The sequence below is a fragment of the Rattus norvegicus genome, chromosome 5 (genome assembly GCF_021556685.1).
Source record: "Rattus norvegicus strain SHRSP/BbbUtx chromosome 5, alternate assembly SHRSP_T2T, whole genome shotgun sequence".
NCBI lineage: Eukaryota > Metazoa > Chordata > Mammalia > Rodentia > Muridae > Rattus > Rattus norvegicus.
This window is the reverse complement of record NC_141538.1, coordinates 60,563,797-60,586,016: the sequence shown is the minus strand read 5'-3', so window position 1 is coordinate 60,586,016 and position 22,220 is coordinate 60,563,797. Positions and strand designations below refer to the sequence as shown.

General features: G+C 47.0%; 2 protein-coding genes across 2 annotated transcripts in view; one reads left to right on the top strand and one right to left on the bottom strand.

Moving 5' to 3' along the window:
* Rig1 (RNA sensor RIG-1) overlaps nt 1-2,359 on the top strand; it is a 49,549-nt gene extending 47,190 nt beyond the window's left edge. Inside the window, 1 exon segment of the mRNA NM_001395071.1 lies at nt 388-2,359. Coding sequence (NP_001382000.1) covers nt 388-684 — 297 coding nt within the window. The 3' untranslated portion in view covers nt 685-2,359.
* Nucleotides 2,360-7,833: 5,474 nt separating this feature from the next.
* Aco1 (aconitase 1) overlaps nt 7,834-22,220 on the bottom strand; it is a 55,816-nt gene continuing 41,429 nt past the window's right edge. Inside the window, 8 exon segments of the mRNA NM_017321.2 lie at nt 7,834-8,610; nt 9,768-9,953; nt 10,913-11,035; nt 15,122-15,269; nt 16,675-16,817; nt 17,965-18,069; nt 19,717-19,841; nt 21,153-21,309. Coding sequence (NP_059017.2) covers nt 8,497-8,610; nt 9,768-9,953; nt 10,913-11,035; nt 15,122-15,269; nt 16,675-16,817; nt 17,965-18,069; nt 19,717-19,841; nt 21,153-21,309 — 1,101 coding nt within the window. The 3' untranslated portion in view covers nt 7,834-8,496.

Genomic DNA, 22,220 nt, shown 5'->3' with positions numbered 1-22,220 from the left:
GCTTCTTGTTCACAGTGGTCCCTTTAGACCACTTCCCGGGAGGACTGGACACTGGGTCTGCATTGGGGTCTGTGGCCAGTATGAGCCTCTTCTCACACATACCCTGTGACCCTTGGGTGGTCAACCCTGTGCTCTGGGTCTGGCCTTTCTGGCCTCTGTTGAACTTGCACTTTGTTTGTGATCTTCTGAGTTGGAAAGCTGGGCTTCCTCCTGTTTTAGGTGCAAGAGGCCCAGTAAATGGATCCTAATTGGCCCACAGGAGATTCTGGCCATAGTCTTTTCTTCCAACTGTAAAATTAGTGAGATCACATTCATTCTTCACCCTTAAGCGGCGTTTAAGGCATCTTCGGACTGTTGCTAAAACTATGTTTCCTCTCTTCCTCCTAGAAATCCCACTACACTGTGCTTGGAGATGCTTTTAAGGAGCGCTTTGTGTGTAAGCCACACCCTAAACCAAAGATCTATGATAGTTTTGAGAAGAAAGCAAAAATATTCTGTGCTAAACAGAACTGCAGCCATGACTGGGGGATTTTTGTGAGATACAAGACGTTTGAGATTCCAGTCATAAAAATCGAAAGCTTCGTTGTTGAAGATATTGAGAGTGGAGTTCAGAACCGGCACTCAAAGTGGAAGGACTTTCATTTTGAAAGAAAACAGTTCAATCCCGAAGAAATGTCCACATGATCTTGGGCTTCTCAGTCTCACGCTATAGGGAGCCATGCCTTAAGTGTGGAAGTGACCAGCCAATGCGTTCTTACCCAAGCTTGCACAATCCTTTCTTACACAACCTTGCACTGTGTTGAGTGCCAGGTAACCTGACCTGTTTGCTCTAAGCTGTTTCTGTCCACACAAAGTGCAAACTGAAGCTCCGAATGCTTTGTTCACCAATAACTCTTAGCACTCGGCGATGGTGGGGAGGGTTGAAAGTTTTCCCTTTTACATTTTTCAGAACTGCCCACCAGAGAATGCACAGCTACTCGGTACATCGAGACGCGTGATGACTGGCGCTAGGTTTCCCATACTCTCTCTTTGCTCTACCTGCCGTAAGCTGCCTTTCGCCCTTAACAATCCACTGACTTAGTTCTTTTCCAGGCCACCACACTCACAGATCCAGCCGTACTCTACTCTGTCCCTTGCGTTGACTCCTTTCTGAATTTGGCCCTGCCACCCTGCCACCCTCTGCAGATTCTCCTGGTTTCCGTCCCTTCCCAGTCTTTCCCACTGATTTCTTTGCTGACACAAATTTGGTGATTTCAAGGTTCAATATGCACAACATGTGTTTTATAAAGACATACTTTTAAGATGTGAAAGACTTTAGTTAATAGCTTACTACGCTTACTGAGAAGGTATTTCTGTTCTGTTCATTTACTATACATCTTACTGTAATCTGTTCTTTGAATTTGGGCCATTTACCCTCCTTGAATAGACTCTTAGACCATCTCATCTGTTATGTCTGTCCTCCCACCTGTTTGAGACAGGATCTCTCTATAGACCAGAAACATGATATGTGGACCATGCTGGCCTTAAACTCACAGATTCCCCCCACCTCATAAGTGCTGAAATTAACATTTTTCACCAGGCCTGGCTCTGGCTATTTTCAATAAAGGCTGATATTAACAATTGAATATTTCCAGTTCATCCCCTAACATGGCTTGTTGTTGTTCTTTTTGAGACACTGTTCCTACGTGTAGCCCTGGGTCTGTAGACCAGGCTGCCCTTGATCACAGAGGGCTGTCAGCTCCTGCCTCCTGGGCGCTGAGACTGAAGGCCTGCATCACCATGCCTGGCTTTCTTCTTAAGCCTTATGTATTCAAACGGCAATTCCATGTGTCTTCACAGAGTTTGTTAATGCTTCAAAGAGCTTAGTTTCTTCAGATCAAGAGACAGGTGTCTGAAGGGCTGTTACTGCTAACAGACCAAGGCGCTCCAGTTCAGGGAAGGAATCGTACTGGTTTTGAAGGCCGTAAAGTGGTTTTAACACTTTCCTAAAACTTACAATTCACTAGGGCCATCAATGGCCTAAACAAAACTGCAGAGATCACATGGCCACATAGCCCTTTTTACATGGCATTTACATCTGAAGACTATCCCAAGACCACCCAGAGCAGAGGGGTCACCCAAACTACCCAGATCAACCCTGGAGGTCAACAGAATGACCACTTCCCACATATGCCTAGAGAAAATAACCGGCAACTAACTTTTTTGGGGAAAAAAACCTATAGGGATTAGGCTTTTAATTGATAGGTGGAAAAGATGATACATAGTAGTTCTTGATAATGGTTATTGATAAACTTCTTAGTAAGTGCAATAAAATGGACTAGATGAATTTGCTGGGAGCTGACTTTCATTTATGTCTTTTAGTACATGATGCCTTTGCAGCTTAACAGTTGTTTAGCATGTGTAAGGTATCTTCTAGAAATTACTTGAGAAAAAACTTTTAAACATTACAATGATTTAATTAAAATGTATATATTTTATGCATATGGGTTTTTGGTCTGCATGCACATATGCACACTAGAAGAGGGCATTGGGTTCCCTCTGACTATAGTTATAGATGGTTTTATGCTGCCATGTGGGTGCTAAGAATTGAACTTCCGACCTCTGCAAGAGCAGCCGCTGTTCTTACCGCTGAGCCTCCTCCCCGGCCCTGACAATGATAATTTAGTTGAAGTGAAATAGTCCTTTTTTCGTCAGTGGGGAAAAGCAGACTAAAGATGAGAACAAATGACAATTTGAGTTGTACATGGACTTAAGCCACTGCGCAGTGTGCCCTGGAATGGAGCAACCCTGGGTTAGTAAGAACTGAACGAGTAGAACGGTCGGTTTCGAGAGGTGGGCGAATGCTTGTCTTCGGACTTCCTGACTGAAGCTGTGTCTGGAATCTCCCATGAGCACGTCATTGGTTCCCATGAGGGTCCTCGCAGGTTGCCATCCCTGTGTCCCTTTTGAAGCTCAGATGTAACTTGTTCTGCAACCACAGACCTTGCTTATTTGTGGCCAGTACTGATATCCTGACATTTTCATTCTGACCTGGAGGCCTCATTGTGCAATAAGGTGGTTGGACTCCTGACTCCTGTACTTAAAACAGGCTCGGTATTAACTACATTTCACACAGCAAGCCAACCAGATGCCGGCATTTCTGCACTCACGTCTTGTGGGATGGTGTTGAGGTCCCCTGAGGGATGACTGAGGGGCAGGGAGACTTTTGTACCCTTCGCCATCTTTACAGTCCGTGTGCATTCTTATTAACACCCACTTAAACCAGGGGTTCCTGAAACACTTCTGTTCAGGAACATTGCACCCTGTTAATTAGCATCCTGTAAAAACCCACCAACAGGTATGTGGCTGGGATATCAACTAGACGGGTAGAGTCAAAGGGAACTGTAAACTTCTGGATCATGCCCGTAACTGTTTTAATACACCATAAAATGTAACCACTACTCCACTTTACAAATCTGTGTTTAATAAACAGGTACGGGCTTGCTGGGGGCAAACGCTTAAAACTCTTAATAAAAATGCCAGCTATGATTATCTTCGTTTATGGCAACTTGACTAAGAGAACAGAAATTGGTCAAGTGTTAAATCACATCCGTGCTTAAGACATTTAACAACTTCCTAAAGAGCCAGTGGAACCCACAGTTCCTGTTTTCACAAGCAATGCCGTTTCACTCCTCTACCACCCACGGGCTGCTCCACACCACCTTAAGTGCTGGTACCCTTTGGACACTTGGGCTCCAGAGGGTGGTACTGTTGGCAAAGGCTGTGGCACCCGCAGGAGACGGAGCTTCTCTGGAGGAAGTGTGTCACTGGGAATGGCTCTAGAGACGTGATTGCTGGTTCCTCTTCCTGTTCAGCTTTCTAAGGGTAGATGCAATGTGACTAGCCAGCCTCTTGCTCCACCCACCATGCCTTCTCTGCCTGCTACTATGTTCTCTCTACCAGGGTGGACAACACTGGTCTGGAACTCTACACCAATATAAACCCTTCTCGCATAAGTTGTTTTTGTCAGGATATATTTCCACAGCAACAGAAAAGTACCATATTCGCCAACACGGTCCTGAAGAAGAGGCTGTGCCAAAGGTAAGGTTCTTCATTGATGAGTAGGAAGCCCTACTGTCTGTGCCTGAGACAGATGTTTGCAATGACAAATGATTAACTGTCACCGAAGAGCTGGGAGGGACTCAGAATAGGAGATATAAATAGAAGTTGTCTCAGAGGCCATTAGAGTGTGAGCTGAGCGGGGAGATCATGGGTAAGCATTTAAATCACTAGAACCAATTACGCCTCAGGTCATGATGTCACTATTCTGTTAGTTACATGGACCAATTTCCTTTTCCATTTTTTAAAAAGATTTATTTATTGCATATATAAGTACACTGTCACTGTCTTCAGACACACCAGAAGTGGGTATCGGATCCCATTACAGATGGTTGTGAGCCACCATGCGGTTGTTGGGAAGTAAACTCAGGACCTTGGGAAGAGCAGTCAGTGCTCTTAATGGCTGAGCCATCTCTCCAGTCCTACTTTTCCTTTTTGTTTAAGCCACATTGAGTTGTGCTTTTAACACCCCAAGACTGACATGACTAACACATTCTCCCTTTATATAGTATTTTCTATGACACACACACACACACACACACACACACACACACACACACACACACACAGTTGAAAGGTACGTGTACTTTGTTGCTGTGTTAAGTACATTTGCCATTTAGGTCACTGTGGATGCCAAGGGATGCCTGTTGTTTAGGAAGGATAAGGCAGTAATGAACTTGGAAAATCATTCACACAAAGGAGGTATCCATCCCTTTTACAAGAGGAAGGGAGGAAGGGATGGAGAGTAGGTGGGTCAGCACCGCATTGAGAACTCAGGTAAAGGCTGTACAGTCTAATGCTGGGCCAGCATTGGACACTGGCACAAAAAACAGAGGACACATTCAGCTGGAGGAGTGGAGAGCGGAAAAAGCTTGTTCCAGAGGCGTGGCCATGAGAAACTTCCCTTGTAGCCAGCGTCTTAGTCTGCTCAAGCTGCTACAACAAAAATCTCACAGAAGAGATAGCTTAATCATAGATATTTCTGGAGGTTGAGGAAGCCAAGATCAAACAGCCCCACCCCTACAAAGTGCCAGGCAAGAATACTGTTCCTGGCACAGCTGTTCTTCAAAACTGAAGAAAGGATAAAGGCTTTCTCAAATCCAAGATGAGGGAGCCATCCGTAACAGCAGCTCCTCAAGCCGGAGCTAGAAACAACCAAAGACACAAAAGCATAAAACTCACAGGGAGAGTAAGTACACACCCAACGAGAACAGCGCTGAGAGCGCTGCAGAACGGGATGCAAATCTTTCAACCATGTACTTCCACACCATTGAAATACTCAGAACCATGTGTCCCTAGGCGCATGAGTGTGGCATTAAAATCCAAAATGTGGAGGAAGAGCAAATTTTCACACATGCTTTTCAAATGCCTTGTGATAACACATGACGCCTGGAGGCCCGCCGTGATCCCAACTCCAAACCTGCACTAGACAGACAAAAGACCCCATTAAAGAATGTCACCCGCTCATACCGAAAGGGGCCAAGAGGGACAACCACAGCCACACCTACCAGTGACGGGAGGCATTTTAGAAATGTGCGAAAAGTGTATGAACGCCACGCTCCTGAACAACTAATGAGCCAGAGGGGAAATTAAGAAAATAAACTCCATGCGGTGAAAAAATGAAAGTCATTAACATGTCTGTGCTAACACCATGATTTGTGCAGATTCAATGCAATCCTAGGAGAGTCCCAATGCTATTTTTCCCCCAAAGATGTTTTTCTCAGAAACAAGGGCTGCCTTAAGGAACCACAGGACTCCCAACAGCCAGAGCGATACACCGAGAAGAAAAACAAAACTGAAATTATTACCATTATCAAACTTCAAAATATATTACAAAGACACAGCAATGAAAATAGCATTCTGCTAATGTAAAAAGAGATGCAGAACCCAATCCGAGAGCACGGAAGTAGGCCTACACAGGTGTGGTTATGACTTGACAAGGAAGCCAAGACACACAATGGAGAAGAGCTGTCCCTTCAACAAATGCTGTTGGAAAAACTGGATGGATTCACGCAAAGGAATGAAGCTGGACCCTTATCTCACACTATATAAAAACCAACTCAGAACAGATTGAGGACTGAAGCATAAGACCTCACACCAAGAAAGGACTAGATAAAGGAAATGCTATGGCACTGTTTATAGTTACATCTTCAGCAACAAAAAGGAAAACAGGCCTGTCAGACTGCTTCAAAACTAAAAGTTTTCTAGTCATGGAAGTAGTCAAGAGTTAGACTGACTGCAAGATAGGAGAAAACATCTGATCAATACCTACTGTCTAGAATAGGTGGTGATAGATTTCAACAACAAAGTGAAATAATTCGATTAAAAATGGGCAAAGGACTGGAATAGATATTTTTCAAAAACAAGTCACAAAAAAGATCAACACATATATGGAAAGATACTCAACACCATTAATCGTCAGGGAGCTGCAAATAAAACCATAGTTAAAACCATATCAAAAAAAGAAAGGCTAGCACTGGTGGGAGTATGGGAGGGGGATGTGCACACACAGTTGGAGGCCGTATGCACGTCCATGTAAAGACACTAAGGAGAGCAGTATGGAGAGCTCCAGAAACTCACCAAGGGCATTATTATGACCCAGAAATTCCACTGCTAGGTACGCAGCCAAAGGAATTGAAATGTTAAATGAGAAAAGCCATGCACAAAAGAAAAACAACCTCACAATCTCGCTATGTGTAACGTTAGTAGTTACAAGGGGGCCAAGAGGGCACCGTTGCTAAGGAAACCATGAAGAGTCAGCTATGAAATGAACGGGGAAAATATTACCAGCCGTACCTGAAAACATGGAAGGACATGGGACCTCACTCAGGAGGAAGGAGCTTAGAAGCTCTGTGGTACAGCATGGAGATCGCTGTTGATACCTGTGTATCATATGTTCTTTGAAAAATATATTCCTGGAAATATTCTCACCACACAGAGTAGGAGTGCAAGGCTCAATTTAGCCACTCTATGATGGTTACATATTAAAACATATCATGTACAAAGCAAATACAATTCTGATATTTTAGTTAAAAAAATAAAAAAGACACAGTTGCATGGCAGTGGGGCACACCTTTAATCTGGCACTTGAGGAGGCAGAAGCAGGGGGATCTCTATGAGTTGGAGGCCAGCCTGGCCAACAGAGTGAGTTCTAGGACAGCCAAGGATACACACAGAAAGACCCTGTCTCAAAAAAAAAAAAAAAGCAAAAACAAAACCACAACAAGAGAGAGAGAGAGAGAGAGAGAGAGAGAGAGAGAGAGAGAAAGAAAAAAAAGAATAAAAAAAGAAAAAGAAAGTTGAGACCCAAAGCAACCCCTCCCCCAATGGAAATTTTGATCCTAACAGGCACTGGTGGTCTGGAGACAAGGTCAGGGTTCAGGCCACTCATCACATAGTTCTCAGCTCTTACATAGGCATTTGTTACAGCAGCGTGAGCAGAATAAGGCACACCCCAAAATAATTCCAGTTATGAAGATCGGCGCACAGATTTTAGGGCACCAGGGAGCTTCGATTTGCTCCTTGCTGCTGCTGTGGCCGAGGCAGAAGGCATCCTCCTCTCCGCTGCTCTCGCACTGACAGGTCACACACTGGCTCCTCAATGTGCCCTCTGTGCCTGCTACTCAGATGCGGTGGCAGGAACGGCAGAGTCAAAGGCCTTTGGGGACTTACATGGCTCTCAGTGTCACAGCCGCTATGACATCCCCGACAAAATTCAATTCCAAAGCCAACACGTTTTCATGAAAATATATTTAATCTTATTCAATTAGAAATCCTGTCTCGCTCCCCGGTTACTTTCAAACCCTGTCAACAAATGTTGAAAATGGTAAAAGACAACTCACGGTGATTGGAAGGTAGGTAATCAAACACTTGGGACGGCCGACCTAGCCACAAGGTCTTCGCTCACTTGGAAGGAAGGGATCACACGATTACTATGAATTTGAAGTGTGACAGAGTCTGAAGCTATGTCGTTAACACTGGTGTGATACACGGAGGAATGGGCTCTCCAGGGAAGGGTGTCACTGAGCACAGACAGACAGAGTAACAGAAAGGGTAGGAGACACTTCTGAGATACTGGCTAGTTCTGCTGAAGATTAGTCAGAGTGAAAAAAATCAATGACCGGTGATGAGTGACTTTAAAGAGAAGGTAGCTCTCTTTGGGACTATGGACCTTCCCATGATTCTAGATTCCGGATTACAGAAAAGGATAAAAAGATTAACAAATCACCGAACTAGAGACTCCTGCCGCTGAGCCTCCAGGAATGGCAGGGCCCACTTGCTCATCTTGCTAGCACCCTCACGAGAAGTAGAGGTGGCTGCTCGCCAGGCCTCCACCAGCGGAGGCCTGGTACCTCATTGGGTCTAGCACCAAGCGCGGGTCTCCTGAGAGGCCAGCACCTACTGGGCCATCTTTCGGATCATGTAGTTCAGGATGCCTCCATTGTGGAAGTAAGTGAGCTCCACGTCGGTGTCGAACCTCATCACGGCCTGGAAGGTCTTCCCGGTGTCCAGCTGCAAGAGCAAAGAGGGAGAGCGGTGCTGAAGGCTGGCTGGACCGGGATGCCTGCCTCAGGGAGACTCCACCTGGAGGGGCTGCCCACTGGCCTCAGTGGGTGTGGGATATGCCGGCAGTGCCAGCAGCAGACGGAACCAGTGGTCTCTGCGCCCAACGAGAACCCTGGGGATTTATGTGCCCGATAGAGGTTGAGAAGCGCTGCAGAATTAATGACGCAGGTGAGAGGCACAAGGGAACAAAGTGGCCTCTCAGGACAACAGCTACGACTGCTGTCCCAATACTGTGATGCTTTTCCCGGTCTTTTCTGGACATGCTCTGTTCCAGCTGCTCGCCCTGCGTCATCCCAGGACCTCAGCAGCTGTCTCTGCAGTGCTAAATCCTCTGGGGACTCTGGTACAGGGTACTTTATTCTCGCCTCTCCTGTGTCATTACCTCTACATTAGTTAGTCTTCTGTCGCTGTGATCAAACACCATGGCCAAGGCAACTTACAGAAGAAAAGGTTTGTCTTGGCTTATGGTTCCAGAAGCTAAGAGGTCATCGTGGTGGCTGCAGGCTGCCTCATCTCCTCGACCACGGTACAAAGCAGAGGGAGGGAACTGCAAGTGGAAGCCTCTGAACTCTTAAACTCTGTTCCCAGTAACATACTCCCCCAGCAGGGCTTCCACTTAAGCCTCCCAGAGGCACCACCGCTGGTTACCAAGCGTTCAGATGCAGGAGACCGTGGGGGACTTTTCTCTTTTAAAGCACAACCATGGGGCTAATTAAAGCCCGGGCCTGGGCCGAGGTTCATGGAGGGAATGACTAGGATCTGTTGACCACAATTTCATTAAAAAAAGCAAAAAGGAAAATTTAGATGATGGGAAAGCATCACCTCTGAACTTTCATCACTATTCTTTGGGCTGAAAGAGACAGAGAGAATGGGGCTGGTAGGGGACGGGAGTTCAGAATGAATTGATAAACATTCGAATTAAAAACCAACGCTAATCAGCGGATATTAGCCTCTGCTTAAAGGGAGGTACCAGACCACGAGGCTTCACATCTGACGTCATCGGGAGTTAACTGCCCTCTGCCCTACTAATTTCTTTCTTCCTATCAACGGACGACAGACAAGCAACAGGCCCCTCGGGTTCTGCCAGCAGAAGCCCTGCTTACCTTTATCTGAACCTTCATGCGGGGCTTAAGGTCTTCGGGAATGTGGATCGTGTACCTTTCCCGACCCGTGAGTCCCAGAGAGTCTGCAGTTTCGCCGGGGAGATACTCAAGGGGGATCACCCCCATGCCAACCAGGTTGCTGCGATGAATGCGCTCGTAGCTCTCTGCCAGGACAGCTTTGATTCCCTGACAAACCGAGAGAGAGGTTTAGACACGGCTCCAACTCTCCTTTAGAAGGTGCACAGAAACTCCGCAAGATGCTAGATTGTAGACCCGTTAGTCCTTCATCTAAAATGCTATCTTCTGGTTATAAATAATTTGGTAGCGAGTTGTATCTGATTGCCTACCGTACACCAGCACTCTGAAGGAACCTACTTGAATTCTTTCCTGCCCTCCAGCAGCCTCCAGATCTGGCCGATGCTATTACAGTTCCCTTTCACTGAGGGAGTCTCAGTGGTGGGATGCAGTGTCGGAACCCACGTGGTCTGACCACGCACTTAACCACTTTGAGATATCAGAGCCCTCAGCTAATTTGTACCTGGAAGGCACATCTCAAATATAAAAGAAATCGTTTTCCTTTCTTTGGGTTTTATTTTATTGAGGGCACACATCATCAGCAGACACCAAGGGTTTAACCAAAACTGACATTCAGAATGTACTACTAAGTGGATGGTTAGCACGCGTGGCTCTCACACCTCCTGTTACAGGAGCAAACTTCACTTAACAGTGTTGCTATGAAGCTCCCTATAAAGGACCTTCGATTGTCGGTGTGTGATTGGCATATGGCAATAGCCCATATGCCAGGGCACTGGAGTAACCAGGCTTTCCTATGAGTTATCAATTCTTAGACTCCACCTCAGCTCTACTGCACTAGCCCCACAGACTTCCCTCCAAAGTTATCCACAGACACCTGCAGAGCCGTCTGGCCCAAGCCTAGCTGATACACCTGAGCCAGTTCTCCTACGGACTGTTGCCTTTGGGTGGAAGAGGTCTACATCTACAGAGAAGCAGGCTGGGTGAGTATCACAGTCTGCTCTTTCATGATGTCTCGGGAACAAAAGCACAGCATCTATTCCTCCCCAGTCCCCTCCCAGCTCTGGCCCGTTCTGAGCGGCCTCACCAGGAAGCCTCTGTCCCGTACGTACCAGCAGGAAAGGGCCTTTGGCTGCCCAGTCTCGGGAGCTGCCTGAACCGTACTCTTTGCCAGCCAGAACAATCAGGGGAAGTCCAGCCTGCTGGTACCGCTCAGCGGCATCGAACACATCGAGCTGGGAAGAGGAAGGAAAGTTTTATCGGTGGACAAAAGGCAAGGGTGGGTACGCAGATCCAGAGGACACCGGTGACTGTACAGGGTCCCAAGGACCTCAAGGACAGCTAAGTCAACAACAACTAAAGACCCCGCCACTTGCTTGGTCTCTAAGCCATCTACTCATTCCTACCAAATGGAGCTGACTTCTGCCTGAGTTGTAACTGCTCTCCCATGTTATGAATTCAAATCCGAGGGCATCAGAGGGATAAAAAAGGGAACCACATCAGGTTTTTGTTTCCTTATCTTTCATTGACTAAACCTTTTGTAACTAAAAACAAACAAACACCCCATGAAGCCTGCCTGTGTTTTGGCCCAGTACTAGAGGCCCGGTGATGGTCAGTTCTGAAAGGGAGAGAAAAGCAAGGTGGCATAGAAAGGTCAGCATAAATATGAAGCCCATTTGTCTCCATTTAAGGACCAGGCCTGATTTCGAAAAGAAGACCATGGGCACCAGCTCCAGGGACAGACCATAAAACCCAGGAACAAGGCCATAAACCCCCCTCCCAAAGACCAGCCTGGGGATAACCACAAGAATGGGAAATAATCTTATCTCAGAGCATCTGTTCTGGGCAGCCCTATCTTATCCTGTGGTTAAATTTCCTAAGAATGCAGACCACTGAGCACCTGTGACTTCCTACCAGTGAAGTATTAGATTATCTAATCCTTCTAGAGAGCTCCCCCCCATTCCCTATCAGAAGGCCTGAGCACCTCTGTCCGCAGTTACAGGCTCGATGTTTCTGCAGAATAAACACTGTCTCTGCATACTGAGTCTGGGGTCTTCCTTCAGTGATTATCCGACCCTTACAGTGTGTTTACAGATCATATATCAAATGCACAGTCTTCTTGTCCCTCTACGTGCAGGCCATGGCAGGAGGCAGAAGCATGAAGCAACAGGTCAGGAAGGGTCAGCTAATTTAGTAAGTGAGAAACATCTTCCACAGACAAATTTGCTTCTCACAGGAGATTCTGCCAAGTTGAGAATTCCCCAGACATCCGATGGCATCACTGGTGATTGGTTCATTTGTTTATATAGCAAAGTGGATCAGAAAGTAAAGCCCCTTAAAAAGGAGACAACTGAAAGGGGCTCAAGGCGAGCCTTCGGTTAAGCCCTAAGAGAGGCTTTTTCACATGTTGAAATCCTGGTGGACTGCTGGGGCTGTGCCTCATTTCATTTGTCGTCACCTAACCTTGAGGTAGACAGAACTCATGAATACAGAAATGCTACCTAACCTGTTGAGGTTTGGTCTGTTGCTATGTATTGTTAATGCTAAATTCTGCACGAAAAGGCCTAGGCCTATGAGTGAATTCTCACATTCATGTTTCTAAGCTTTTGTTGTGCAAATCTTGTTCCTTAATTTAAAACTACTGGTTAAATAAAATTGGATATACACCCGTTACTGGAGAGATTAGAGGCAGTCGGGTTTCGAGTTACCTAACTGGGTTTTGAGCTACCTGGTTGGGAGTAGAGAAGCAAGAGGGGGAGGAAGAAGAGGAGAGGAGGAGGAAGCCTCTATGAGCAGAGATGGACCGTAAGTAGGTGGCCAGGAGAAACAGCAAGTATCTGGGTACATCACTGGTGAGGTAGCCAGCCCAGGCCCACAGTTAGGGCAGTAATTAGGGGTTATCCCCCCAGTAACTGTCAAAGACAAATAAAATAACCCCTAGTCTGAGTCTCATTTATTTGTAAGTTAGTGGGACAAGCCTAAACTGGTTCTACCACCACAACAGGAAGTGTCTTTCTCTGCACAGGGAAATAGCAGGGGCATTAGGAAACCACCTGCCTGCCACACTCCAGAGATCACTAGCTTTGTGAACTAACAGCATGGGAGTTTGTGTCTTAAGTGCTCTTTTGAGACTGCAGCTCAGAATCCCACAGGGTAAGCTGATGCCACCTACAGGCTGGTGGTCCTTCCAGAGTTTCTGTTTTTCCTAATTTTAAGCACTGTGACTCAATGAGATCTTTGCAGTCACATACTGCTCAGAGGAGCTTTTCAAAACACATTCCTAGAGCCGTTTCTTAGTTCATTTGGTAATGTCCCCCAGCCCCTCCAGTGCCCATTAGCTCCTATCTATAGGACCTGGGGCAAATCAGTCCCTTTCCTTTGTCTTTCCCTTTGTCCCTCCGGTCTACTCCCAGAAATTTTCTAAAGAGATCAGCCTCACCTTTGAATCTTTTGATATTTTCTTTCCTTTTCCATAATGTACGAAGATCTTTGCTTATGATTGCTACTGCTGCAAAAATCTCTCTGGGGACATGATTTTTTTTTTTTAATTTTCTACTTCTTGCGGTGCCCCTGTGTCCTGCTTTCTTCCTGTCCCACCTGCCTGCTACACTTTGTTTGGGGACTGGTGTGCTGGGTAATTTTACATCAACTCGAGAGCCCTTTTAGAAGAGGGAACCTTAGTGGAAAAAATGTCTACACAAGAGTGTCTGGTGTGTTTTGTTCTATTCTAGTTTGCTTTTATTGTTTTATTATTCTTTAGATACCCATTTGTTTTCTAAGGCGTGAACTCTGATGAGAATGGCAGTGAAAGGAATTTGTGTTGTTGGGGAATTGTAATCAGAGTATATTGAATGAAAAAAATATATTTTCACTAGAAGAAAAGTAGAAAGAAGAGGAGGAGGGGAAGGAGGAGGAAGAGGTGGCAATAGTGACAGCAGCAGCTGGCAGGTCATTTTCAAGGAGGGTAGGCAGTTACCAGGCAGTCCCATGACGCACCTTGGGGACCTGCAGATGTGATGCCATCCTGGATCTTACAGGTCACCCTGTATTGTTTTAAGCCTCAAAGCCACAAAAGGCTGGTGTTATTTCTGGGTCATAAATTTATCAAAAGGCCTATAGAGTAAATAGCTGGCTCTGGGGTCTTACCTCAGGTGGCTGAGTCCAGGCTTTCCCACCCCATATACCCACACCTACAAATAAACAACTCCAGGATGTACACTAGCTTCAGGACTGAGCAAACCTCAGAGGGCCTCCATGGCTCTTCCTTTTGCTGTGGGTGCAGTGGATTAGAACAAGTACCAGTGGGGACACAGGATAGCCCTTCTTTTTTTTTTTTTTTTTTTTTTGGTTCTTTTTTTTCGGAGCTGGGGACCGAATCCAGGGCCTTGCGCTTCCTAGGCAAGCACTCTACCACTGAGCTAAATCCCCAACCCCTAGGATAACCCTTCTTGATAAATATCTTAAATAATCTGAATTTAGTCTTCAAGTACTTTAAACACAGATGAAACTTTGCTCAGAGATTTTTTTTAAGCTCAACCTCCAGTGTAGGTTGATGTCAGGGCAATACATGATTGGACGGTAGAGAGAGGGGCGGGGACAAAGTTTTTGCAAGGTGCCAGAGAGAAAAGAAAGGAGGAGAATCAAGATGGAGACCCAGATTCCTGACCCATATCCCGGTGGTCTTGAATTGCCATGGTAGCTGGGATGGATTTCTGTAGGCAAATTTATCTCATCTTGGTAGGCTGTTTATAATCCTATCAATTGGTTGTAATTTTATTGTGTGGATGAATTGTGGATTGAGAATTTAACATGTAAATCTAATTGCTAAATTACAAGTTTCTGGAACTTTGACTGACTTGGCTAAAGAGATGGCTGAGAGGCAGTTGGAGTGTGTGGATCTGGTTCTGTTGTTCATGCAGGGCATGCAGAATGAGGGGTATGTGTGTGTGTGTGTGTGTGTGTGTGTGTGTGTGTGTGTGTGTGTGTGTGTGTGTGGCATGGTAACTACTGCCTAGGGGACTACACAGAGAGGGCAGCTAAAAGGGAGACAGCTGGGAGTGGGCGGCTTGCGGACCTCGTGGCAGAGTAGCAGCTGGACCATTCCACAACGAATGAAACTTAGTTGAACCCTGGTGCCCAACCACTAGTCAACAGGATACTGTAATCTCTACCATGATAAACGGCACACATACGGACACCTAGCAAGGGGACCTGTAGGAAGTCAGGCAGGCTGTGGCTTGAAGATTAGGAAAGCCACTGTGAAGATCAGGCCTCAGAGCCTGGTGGACACTGGTTTCTGCAGGAAGGGAGAGGACACTCACGGTTTCTCCTGAAGGAAGGTGGACAGTCTGAGGGGCCTGCTTGTTCAGAAACTTGTTCAGCAAGCGAATGTTGGCAAATGTCCCCCGTGCCATGATGGCGTCGTTACCCCGGCGGGAGCCGTAGGAGTTGAAATCTCGTGGCGTCAGGCTAATAACAGAAGGTGGGGTAGTGTGTGAGTGAAGAGTAAACTCAGCTTACACACAGATTAAAAAAAAAAAAGCCATAAACCCAGGCATGTCACTGGATCTGCCACACTGCTCTGCCGTTTTTCTCACAGCCTTAACTGGGTTGGGCAGGCAGGAGTGGAGGAGCAGGAATCAATACACCCCAGGATCAACTCAGGAGTCTTTCATATCGGGATATCCTCTTAACTCAGCAGGAAGTTCGCACAGCTACACACACGTGCAAACTGAATCAAAAGCAACAGAGAGGCCAGTAAGATGGGTCAGAGAATGGAGGACAACCAAACAGGTTCCTACAAGACGGCCTGAATTTGGGATTGGGGATTTAGCTCAGTGGTAGAGCACTTGCCTAGCAAGCGCAAGGCCCTGGGTTCAGTCCCCAGCTCTGAAAAAAAGAAAAGAAAAAAAAAAAAAAAAAAAAAAGAGGGCCTGAATTTGCCCCTGAATGATCAGGGCCTCGGAGGCCAAGGGAAGCAATGCACAGGCAACCAAACATACATCTTCTCAGAGGAGAAGCCTTACGGCAGGGCCAAGGATCCTGTGCCTTATGTGTGGGAACTGATGAAAGGAACTTTATGATGCCGAGAACAGCATGTTTCAGCCAACGCAGCGGCGGCCTGTTTCTTACATACTGAGGGTCAGTGTTAACGTGATTTAACTGTCTGTATCTGGAGGTTGGCGAGCTTCCGTTGGGTTTCAGGAGCAGGCAAGCCTGCCTCAGAACCTCTGAAACCCTATCCCATGCTGTGGGTTTGTGCATGGCAGGGAGGGGGACATTATGCTTGCTCGTATTCATTGCCCCAGTGTCAGAATATCCCCTCCCCCGAGAAACAACTGTCCTGCTTCTCGAATTCCCTCTGAGCCCTCCCTCTCTCCAAGGGAACTGATTCAGAAGGGAAGGACAGAAATCAGGAATTTTTTTGGTCCTCACACGAGTCTCATGGAAATTAGACTCGGGAACCCCCAAACTCATCATCTGTACTGAGCTGACAGAGGATGATGTGGGTACGCCTGTGGCTGTCGGCTTGTCTGAGGGGATGAAGGGGTGAGTGAACGGCACACTCTGGAGAGTCCCGTGAGCACGGTCAACAGGACACACGAATTCTGGGTTATATCACTGCTGGGCCTCAAGCAGGTTCTGCCAACGATGAGCCTAAGGTGTATGCTTGCTTAGGAAGTGGTCCCTCCTGGTCATTTGTGACTCATGAGCTCTCCTGTGGTGCTGACAAGACAACAAGAGTGGGGAAACCAACTGGTTCTCGAGCACTGCTGCTTAGCACAGAAAGCGAACAGTCTGATCCCAGAGTCATGCAGGCTTCCTTGTATTTCTTCCCTCTGCCTTCAGCCCTTCCCGCTTCACCCACACTCACCCTCTGTTCGTCAAGTAGCGAGCGGCAGGGCTGTTTCTTGCAATGTTCCCCGCTGGAGAGATATGATCCGTTGTTACGGAATCTCCTAGATTTAGTAGCACATAGGCATCCACTATAGACTTGGGGGGCTGGAGATCTAAAGTCTGTGAAAGAGTGCACAAATCAGCATTTCCACCAGGTTTCCCAGACAGGTCACCAGGTGGGCTGGACACCAAGTGAACCGGACTGGGAGTCCTACATCAGTGCACGGAAACTCCTCAGGGACTGGCTCATAGTGACGATGCTTACGATTAAAAGTAAGGTAAGCTGAGTATTTTCGTCTGAACCTTGGACAGAAGGTGACATACTGGCACCAGCCCTCAAAGGCAAGAGGAATGTAGCTGCAACGACATTCTTTCTGCTTTTCCATAATTCTTCAGATGCCAAGGACAACTGGGAGGCTGACTTCTCCCCCATCACCCCTTCCCTTCACCACTCCATCCCCGCCCCAGAGCAACCCATCATGGAGTCGAAGATTTAAATAGACTGGGCAAGCCCTAAGGAGATTCTCCTGGGACAGTCCTGCAGATCTTAGCTGGCCCTCTCCTAGGTGGTGTCTCCTCACCAGAATGTCTCTGCACAGCCACACAGACCTTCTAGCCAGAGAAACAGTGCCCACAGTCCAGCCCCCGAGCCTCCTACAACTCTCTCAGCATTTTCAGGTTGAGTATGCAAACGTCTGACTGTCATAGGCAGCCTGCACAAGGCTGTGGGGTAAGAATGCACAGGAAAAAACATCTTTAAAAGAGCTTATGCTTAAAAGTAAAGAGCCAGCGGCTGGAGAGACGGCCCCGAGGTCAGGAGTACCAGGCGCTCTTAGCTTCTAGCACCCGCAATGATGGCTCACAACTGTCTGTTACTCTAGGTACAGGGGATCTCACGCCTTCTTGTCACCATCCTGGGCACTATACACATGTGGCACGCAGACATACATGCAAGCAAAAACAGTCATATGTGTTAAAACAAGAGCGATAGGCCAGTGAGATGGTACGAGGTAAAAGTTCTTGCCAACACCAACCCCGAGGGCCTGTCTGATCCGGGAACCTACCGTGGGTACAGAGAACTGACTCAGTAAACTGCTTCTGACCTCCACGTGTCATGGCACACCTGCGCCCGTGCTCACATGAGTCACGCGCGCGCGCACACACACACACACACACAGACACACACACACACACACACACACACACACACAAAATAACAAATACAACTTAGGTACATAACATCTACAAATATAAGGAAAATCCATACCAAGCTTTCAAAGAATGGCGGTGACTTGATATAAGTAGACTTGGGGTTCCACGCATACAGCTTCTCTGAAGGGGCTGCTAAGGCATTCCAGCTTTTGTTTACAGTCTGAAAAAAAAATTTCAAAAAAGGAGAAAAGAATCAATCACATTCCAGTCCAGGAAAAATCTGATAGGTAAATAAAACTTTGACTCCACTATGACTCTAAGCAGATACACAAAGTGGTTCCTTTGTCTTGCTAAGCGACAGGAATCCTGTCTAGTCCTGGTAGAAAGGCCCTTCGCCCTCCGCAGGGACTCACTGGCCGGTGAGCGCTCCTGTGAAGACACCAGCTACTCACCGTAGCTCTGATGGTAACTACCCACTGAAGGAGCCATGCTGGCAGTGCTAAGAGCCACTGTGGGATGGGGACCTCAGTGCAAAGCCCAGGGAGGTCCTCAGTAGATGGTGTCAGCCCAGATGGATGACTTTTGCTTGGAGCTTGGGAAGGCTGAGGCTCCCATTGGCTCTGGACCCACAGACACAACATGCTGATGTTTTAATTTGCTGAGTGTTATCTATTTCCAATATAGATGTCTATCTATTTTTTAATGATTTCATATCCATTTGTATGATGTTCTAGGGCATATCCTCCCCACCCCGTTACCCTCTTGTCCCCTCCATTTCTTACGAGCCTCGTTCCCTTCTCACCCCTCTCTCCTATGTTCATGCCTTCTTCTTCGGGCCTGCTCAGGTTAATTAGCATTGGCTCGTGAGCTCGGGCTGGGTGAGTTACTGGAGCCTGGATACGTTTTACTGAAGACAATGACTCCTCTAAGCAACCACTCATCAGGTCCATGATGGGCCCACAGATAACGGATATGTATTCTTAAAATAACGGGCTTCCAGGTTACATGGGCACTAGATAGCAAATGATAGCCACCGTGTGTCTAGGTCAGCGCGAATTTTCCTCATAGATCCTTAACGACCTTTGCTGAAACACATTTAGTCAGATGGCTGACAAGCTTCCTCACCCTACTTCCCGGTGAGCAGCTTGTGGAGGGGACAATGAGGGACTTCCATGCCACCACCCCATCCTACAGTCTTACTCCCATTTCAAACCATCACCCTGGTCAGAAGACCTTGGCCATCAGGGAAGAGCATCACTGAGGCTCTTTCTCCACCCATTTTCTCCTGTTTTATTTATTCATTCATTTAATTGCTCTGAGACAGGGTCTCGCTACATAGACCCTGGCTGTCCTGGGCTCACCATGTAGATCAGGCTAGTCTCCAATGCCTGGAGATACACCTGCCCCTGCCTTCTGTGCTGTGCTGGGATTAAAAGTGTGAGCCACCATGCCCGGCTTTTCTCCTATTTTACAATGTACAACTTTTCTTCCCCCTCATTTCAACAAGTTGGCACATTCTGATTTTTTTTTTTAAAACATTCAAATGATTCTTTGAAAGGCAAATTTGATCAACTAACTTCACTCCAGTGACAAGATATAGGGACCACCATGGTCTCAACACAGACACACTCCAGGACATCTGAAAAAGAGTGAGGACAGCTACAGTGGACCTAAGGACTGCTACTGAGGCTTGGGCCATCCCTTGTCCCAATCTATGCATCATAGGCAAAGAATAACCGTGAATACTCCCCTGGACAAAGGAAGAAAGAAATGTTTCTCTCTATAGTCTGTGCCTGTTCATCTTGAGGCCTGCAGAGACACAAGAGAAATGCTCTCCAGTGTGTGCTTGCACCGTGGTGAGTCTCACCTCTATCTTCTGATAGACCTCCTTGAACATGCCGGGGATGACATACTTCCGCTCCACCTCCTGGATCTCATCTCGAGTTGGCCAGATATCCTTCAGAAACACTTGTTGGCCCTGTGCGTTCACTCCTGGGGAAGACATGTTATGACGAGAAAATCTCTTAACACCCATTTCTGTCCTCACACAGCCACATCTGTCCTGTGCAAACACGAAGCAGTAAAGACTGAATCTCTTCCTCTGTAAGAAAACCTCTGATCACATTTGTATCAAGTGATTAATACATAACGTGGTAGCGTATGCTCTCTTATTTACAGACATTTACAATAGCGGGGCCTCTAACGTGTAGGTTTTGAATTTGTTAATTTAATCAACTATAGACTGAAAACAGAAAACAAAAAAAAAGAGCGCCTGCATTGAACTTGTACATTCCCCCCTCTCATCATTCCCCATGCAACATTTATCTAACGTTGACATTGTCATAAGTGTAATGCGTGGCTTGGAGGTGGCCTGCACCTAATATGAAATACTTCGTTGTTTGCTATTAGGCAGTTGAATTCTGGCAGACTTCAGTATCCTCAGAGGTTTTTGAAGCCAATGCTCTCTGGACAGAGGAAGGCCTACAATGCTGTTTTTAACTGGGGACACAGAGCCAACAGCACGCACATCGTGCCTGAACAAAGCCTGTGGCAACGTGAGGCACTGGTTTCGTGCAGAACACCAGGCTATCTAGTGTGGAAGCAAGGGCACTGACTATGAAAAGGACATTCGTTTACAGACTTGAGAGCCGAGGCAGGACGGCAGAGTGGTGCTGTGTCTGGCTGTGGCACACTGGAGATGTGTACTGGGAGATTCAGCTTTCCCCGCAGCTGTCTTCTTGACAACACTGGGAATGCTCATTTAGGGTCAAGTACATTTCGGTGAGTAGGGATAACTGGAAATGTAGAATCCAAAGCCACCGAGGGGCAAATCTAGCTAGAGTTACATTTCCTAAACACAAATCTAAGGGATGCCGGCCACACTGAATCTCCTCAGGCTAAAGCCCATGGCAAAGCAGCACTTGGGGCTGTGAGACTCTGAAACACCCGGAGTGTGCTCAGACAGGGCGCACGGTAACAGGAAGCCTGCCTCAGGGGGCCAGCAGGAGGCAAGAGCTGAGGATCCTGAATGGCAAACTGCTAATAAGTTTGAACTTCATGTCCTTTTTGCCACCTACCACACCCAATAGAATCTTGCTTCTTCCTCTGTCTTTTGGCTGTACCGGCTCATCTCTAGGGAGTCTTTAATATTAGAGACAGTGTCTCACTGTGGAGCCCTGACTGGCCTGGGCTGACTTTTAGAGAGCCGCCTGCTTCTGTTTTCTCAGTCATGGGATTAAAGACACATGCTAACATGCCCCCAAAACAGCAACTTCCTCCCAGTCACAAACCCCCAAATCTTACCCAAAGGCTCTTTCTCGAAGTCGATCCTGACGGTGCCTGCAATTGCATATGCTATTACTAGTGGGGGAGATGCTAAGTAGTTGGCCCGGGTGTTAGGATGGACTCGTCCTTCAAAATTCCTGTTTCCAGACAGTACCCCAACAGCCACAAGGTCTCCCTGTGGGAGGCAAGAGAACTGTCAGTTCACAAGAGAGGCACTGCCTAGACGTCTGTCAGGTCAGTTTTCACATCATGTGGACAATGACGTCAGCCATCCTTCCCTCAGGTCTGCTACAGGGAGGAGGCCATCGAGACAATCCAGGTCAAATGCAGGAGTAGTGGTCAGTAATTTCTGCTCTTGAGAGAATATCAGATAGGTCAGCATAGGACATAATTTTTGCTGCAGGGGTCTAAGACCAGGGGAGAATACCAAGAAAGATAAAAAGGTGATGACAGCTAAAGGAAGCCACAGTGACAGGTCCAACAGTGCTTCTGTGGGGTCGGAAGCCAAACCAATCGAGGTAGTTTACACAAGGGGACGTGTACAATTTTGAATCATGCTTCAGATGACCAGCAACAAACAGTTTTAGAGCTCCTTCTCATCAAAACCAGCATGATCTGAGCCCTCGCCTGTGTGCCAGGCAACGCTCTAAGCACTTCATTTTCATTACTGTCATTTGCAGTGTAGGGACCCTCAGGACATCACGAGACAAAGTGGAATGGTCTGCCCCAGAGTCTCACCAGGCAGGGCAGGGCAGAAGAGACAAAGCCAGGAGACAGAGGATGAGGGAGAAGGAGGGATATCGGTTGGGATGTGTGTGATCTGTGTGTGTGTGTGGGGGGGGCACATGACAAAGGATACTCTCTGGATAGAGAGGAGACAGAGTGACGCACAGGCAAATGGCAATTTTTAAAGGTAAAGGAGGAAGCTTGTGTTAGGAGGAGGTGCTTAATCTTGATTGGACATGACTAGGGCAGGCCAAGGGGGCTTTTGATTGTCGGGCTTTAAGACTTTGCTAGCTAGACCTTGGTAGTCAGCCTTAGGAGGAGGAAGTGGCCAAATAAGGGAATAGATGATTTTAACAAGGC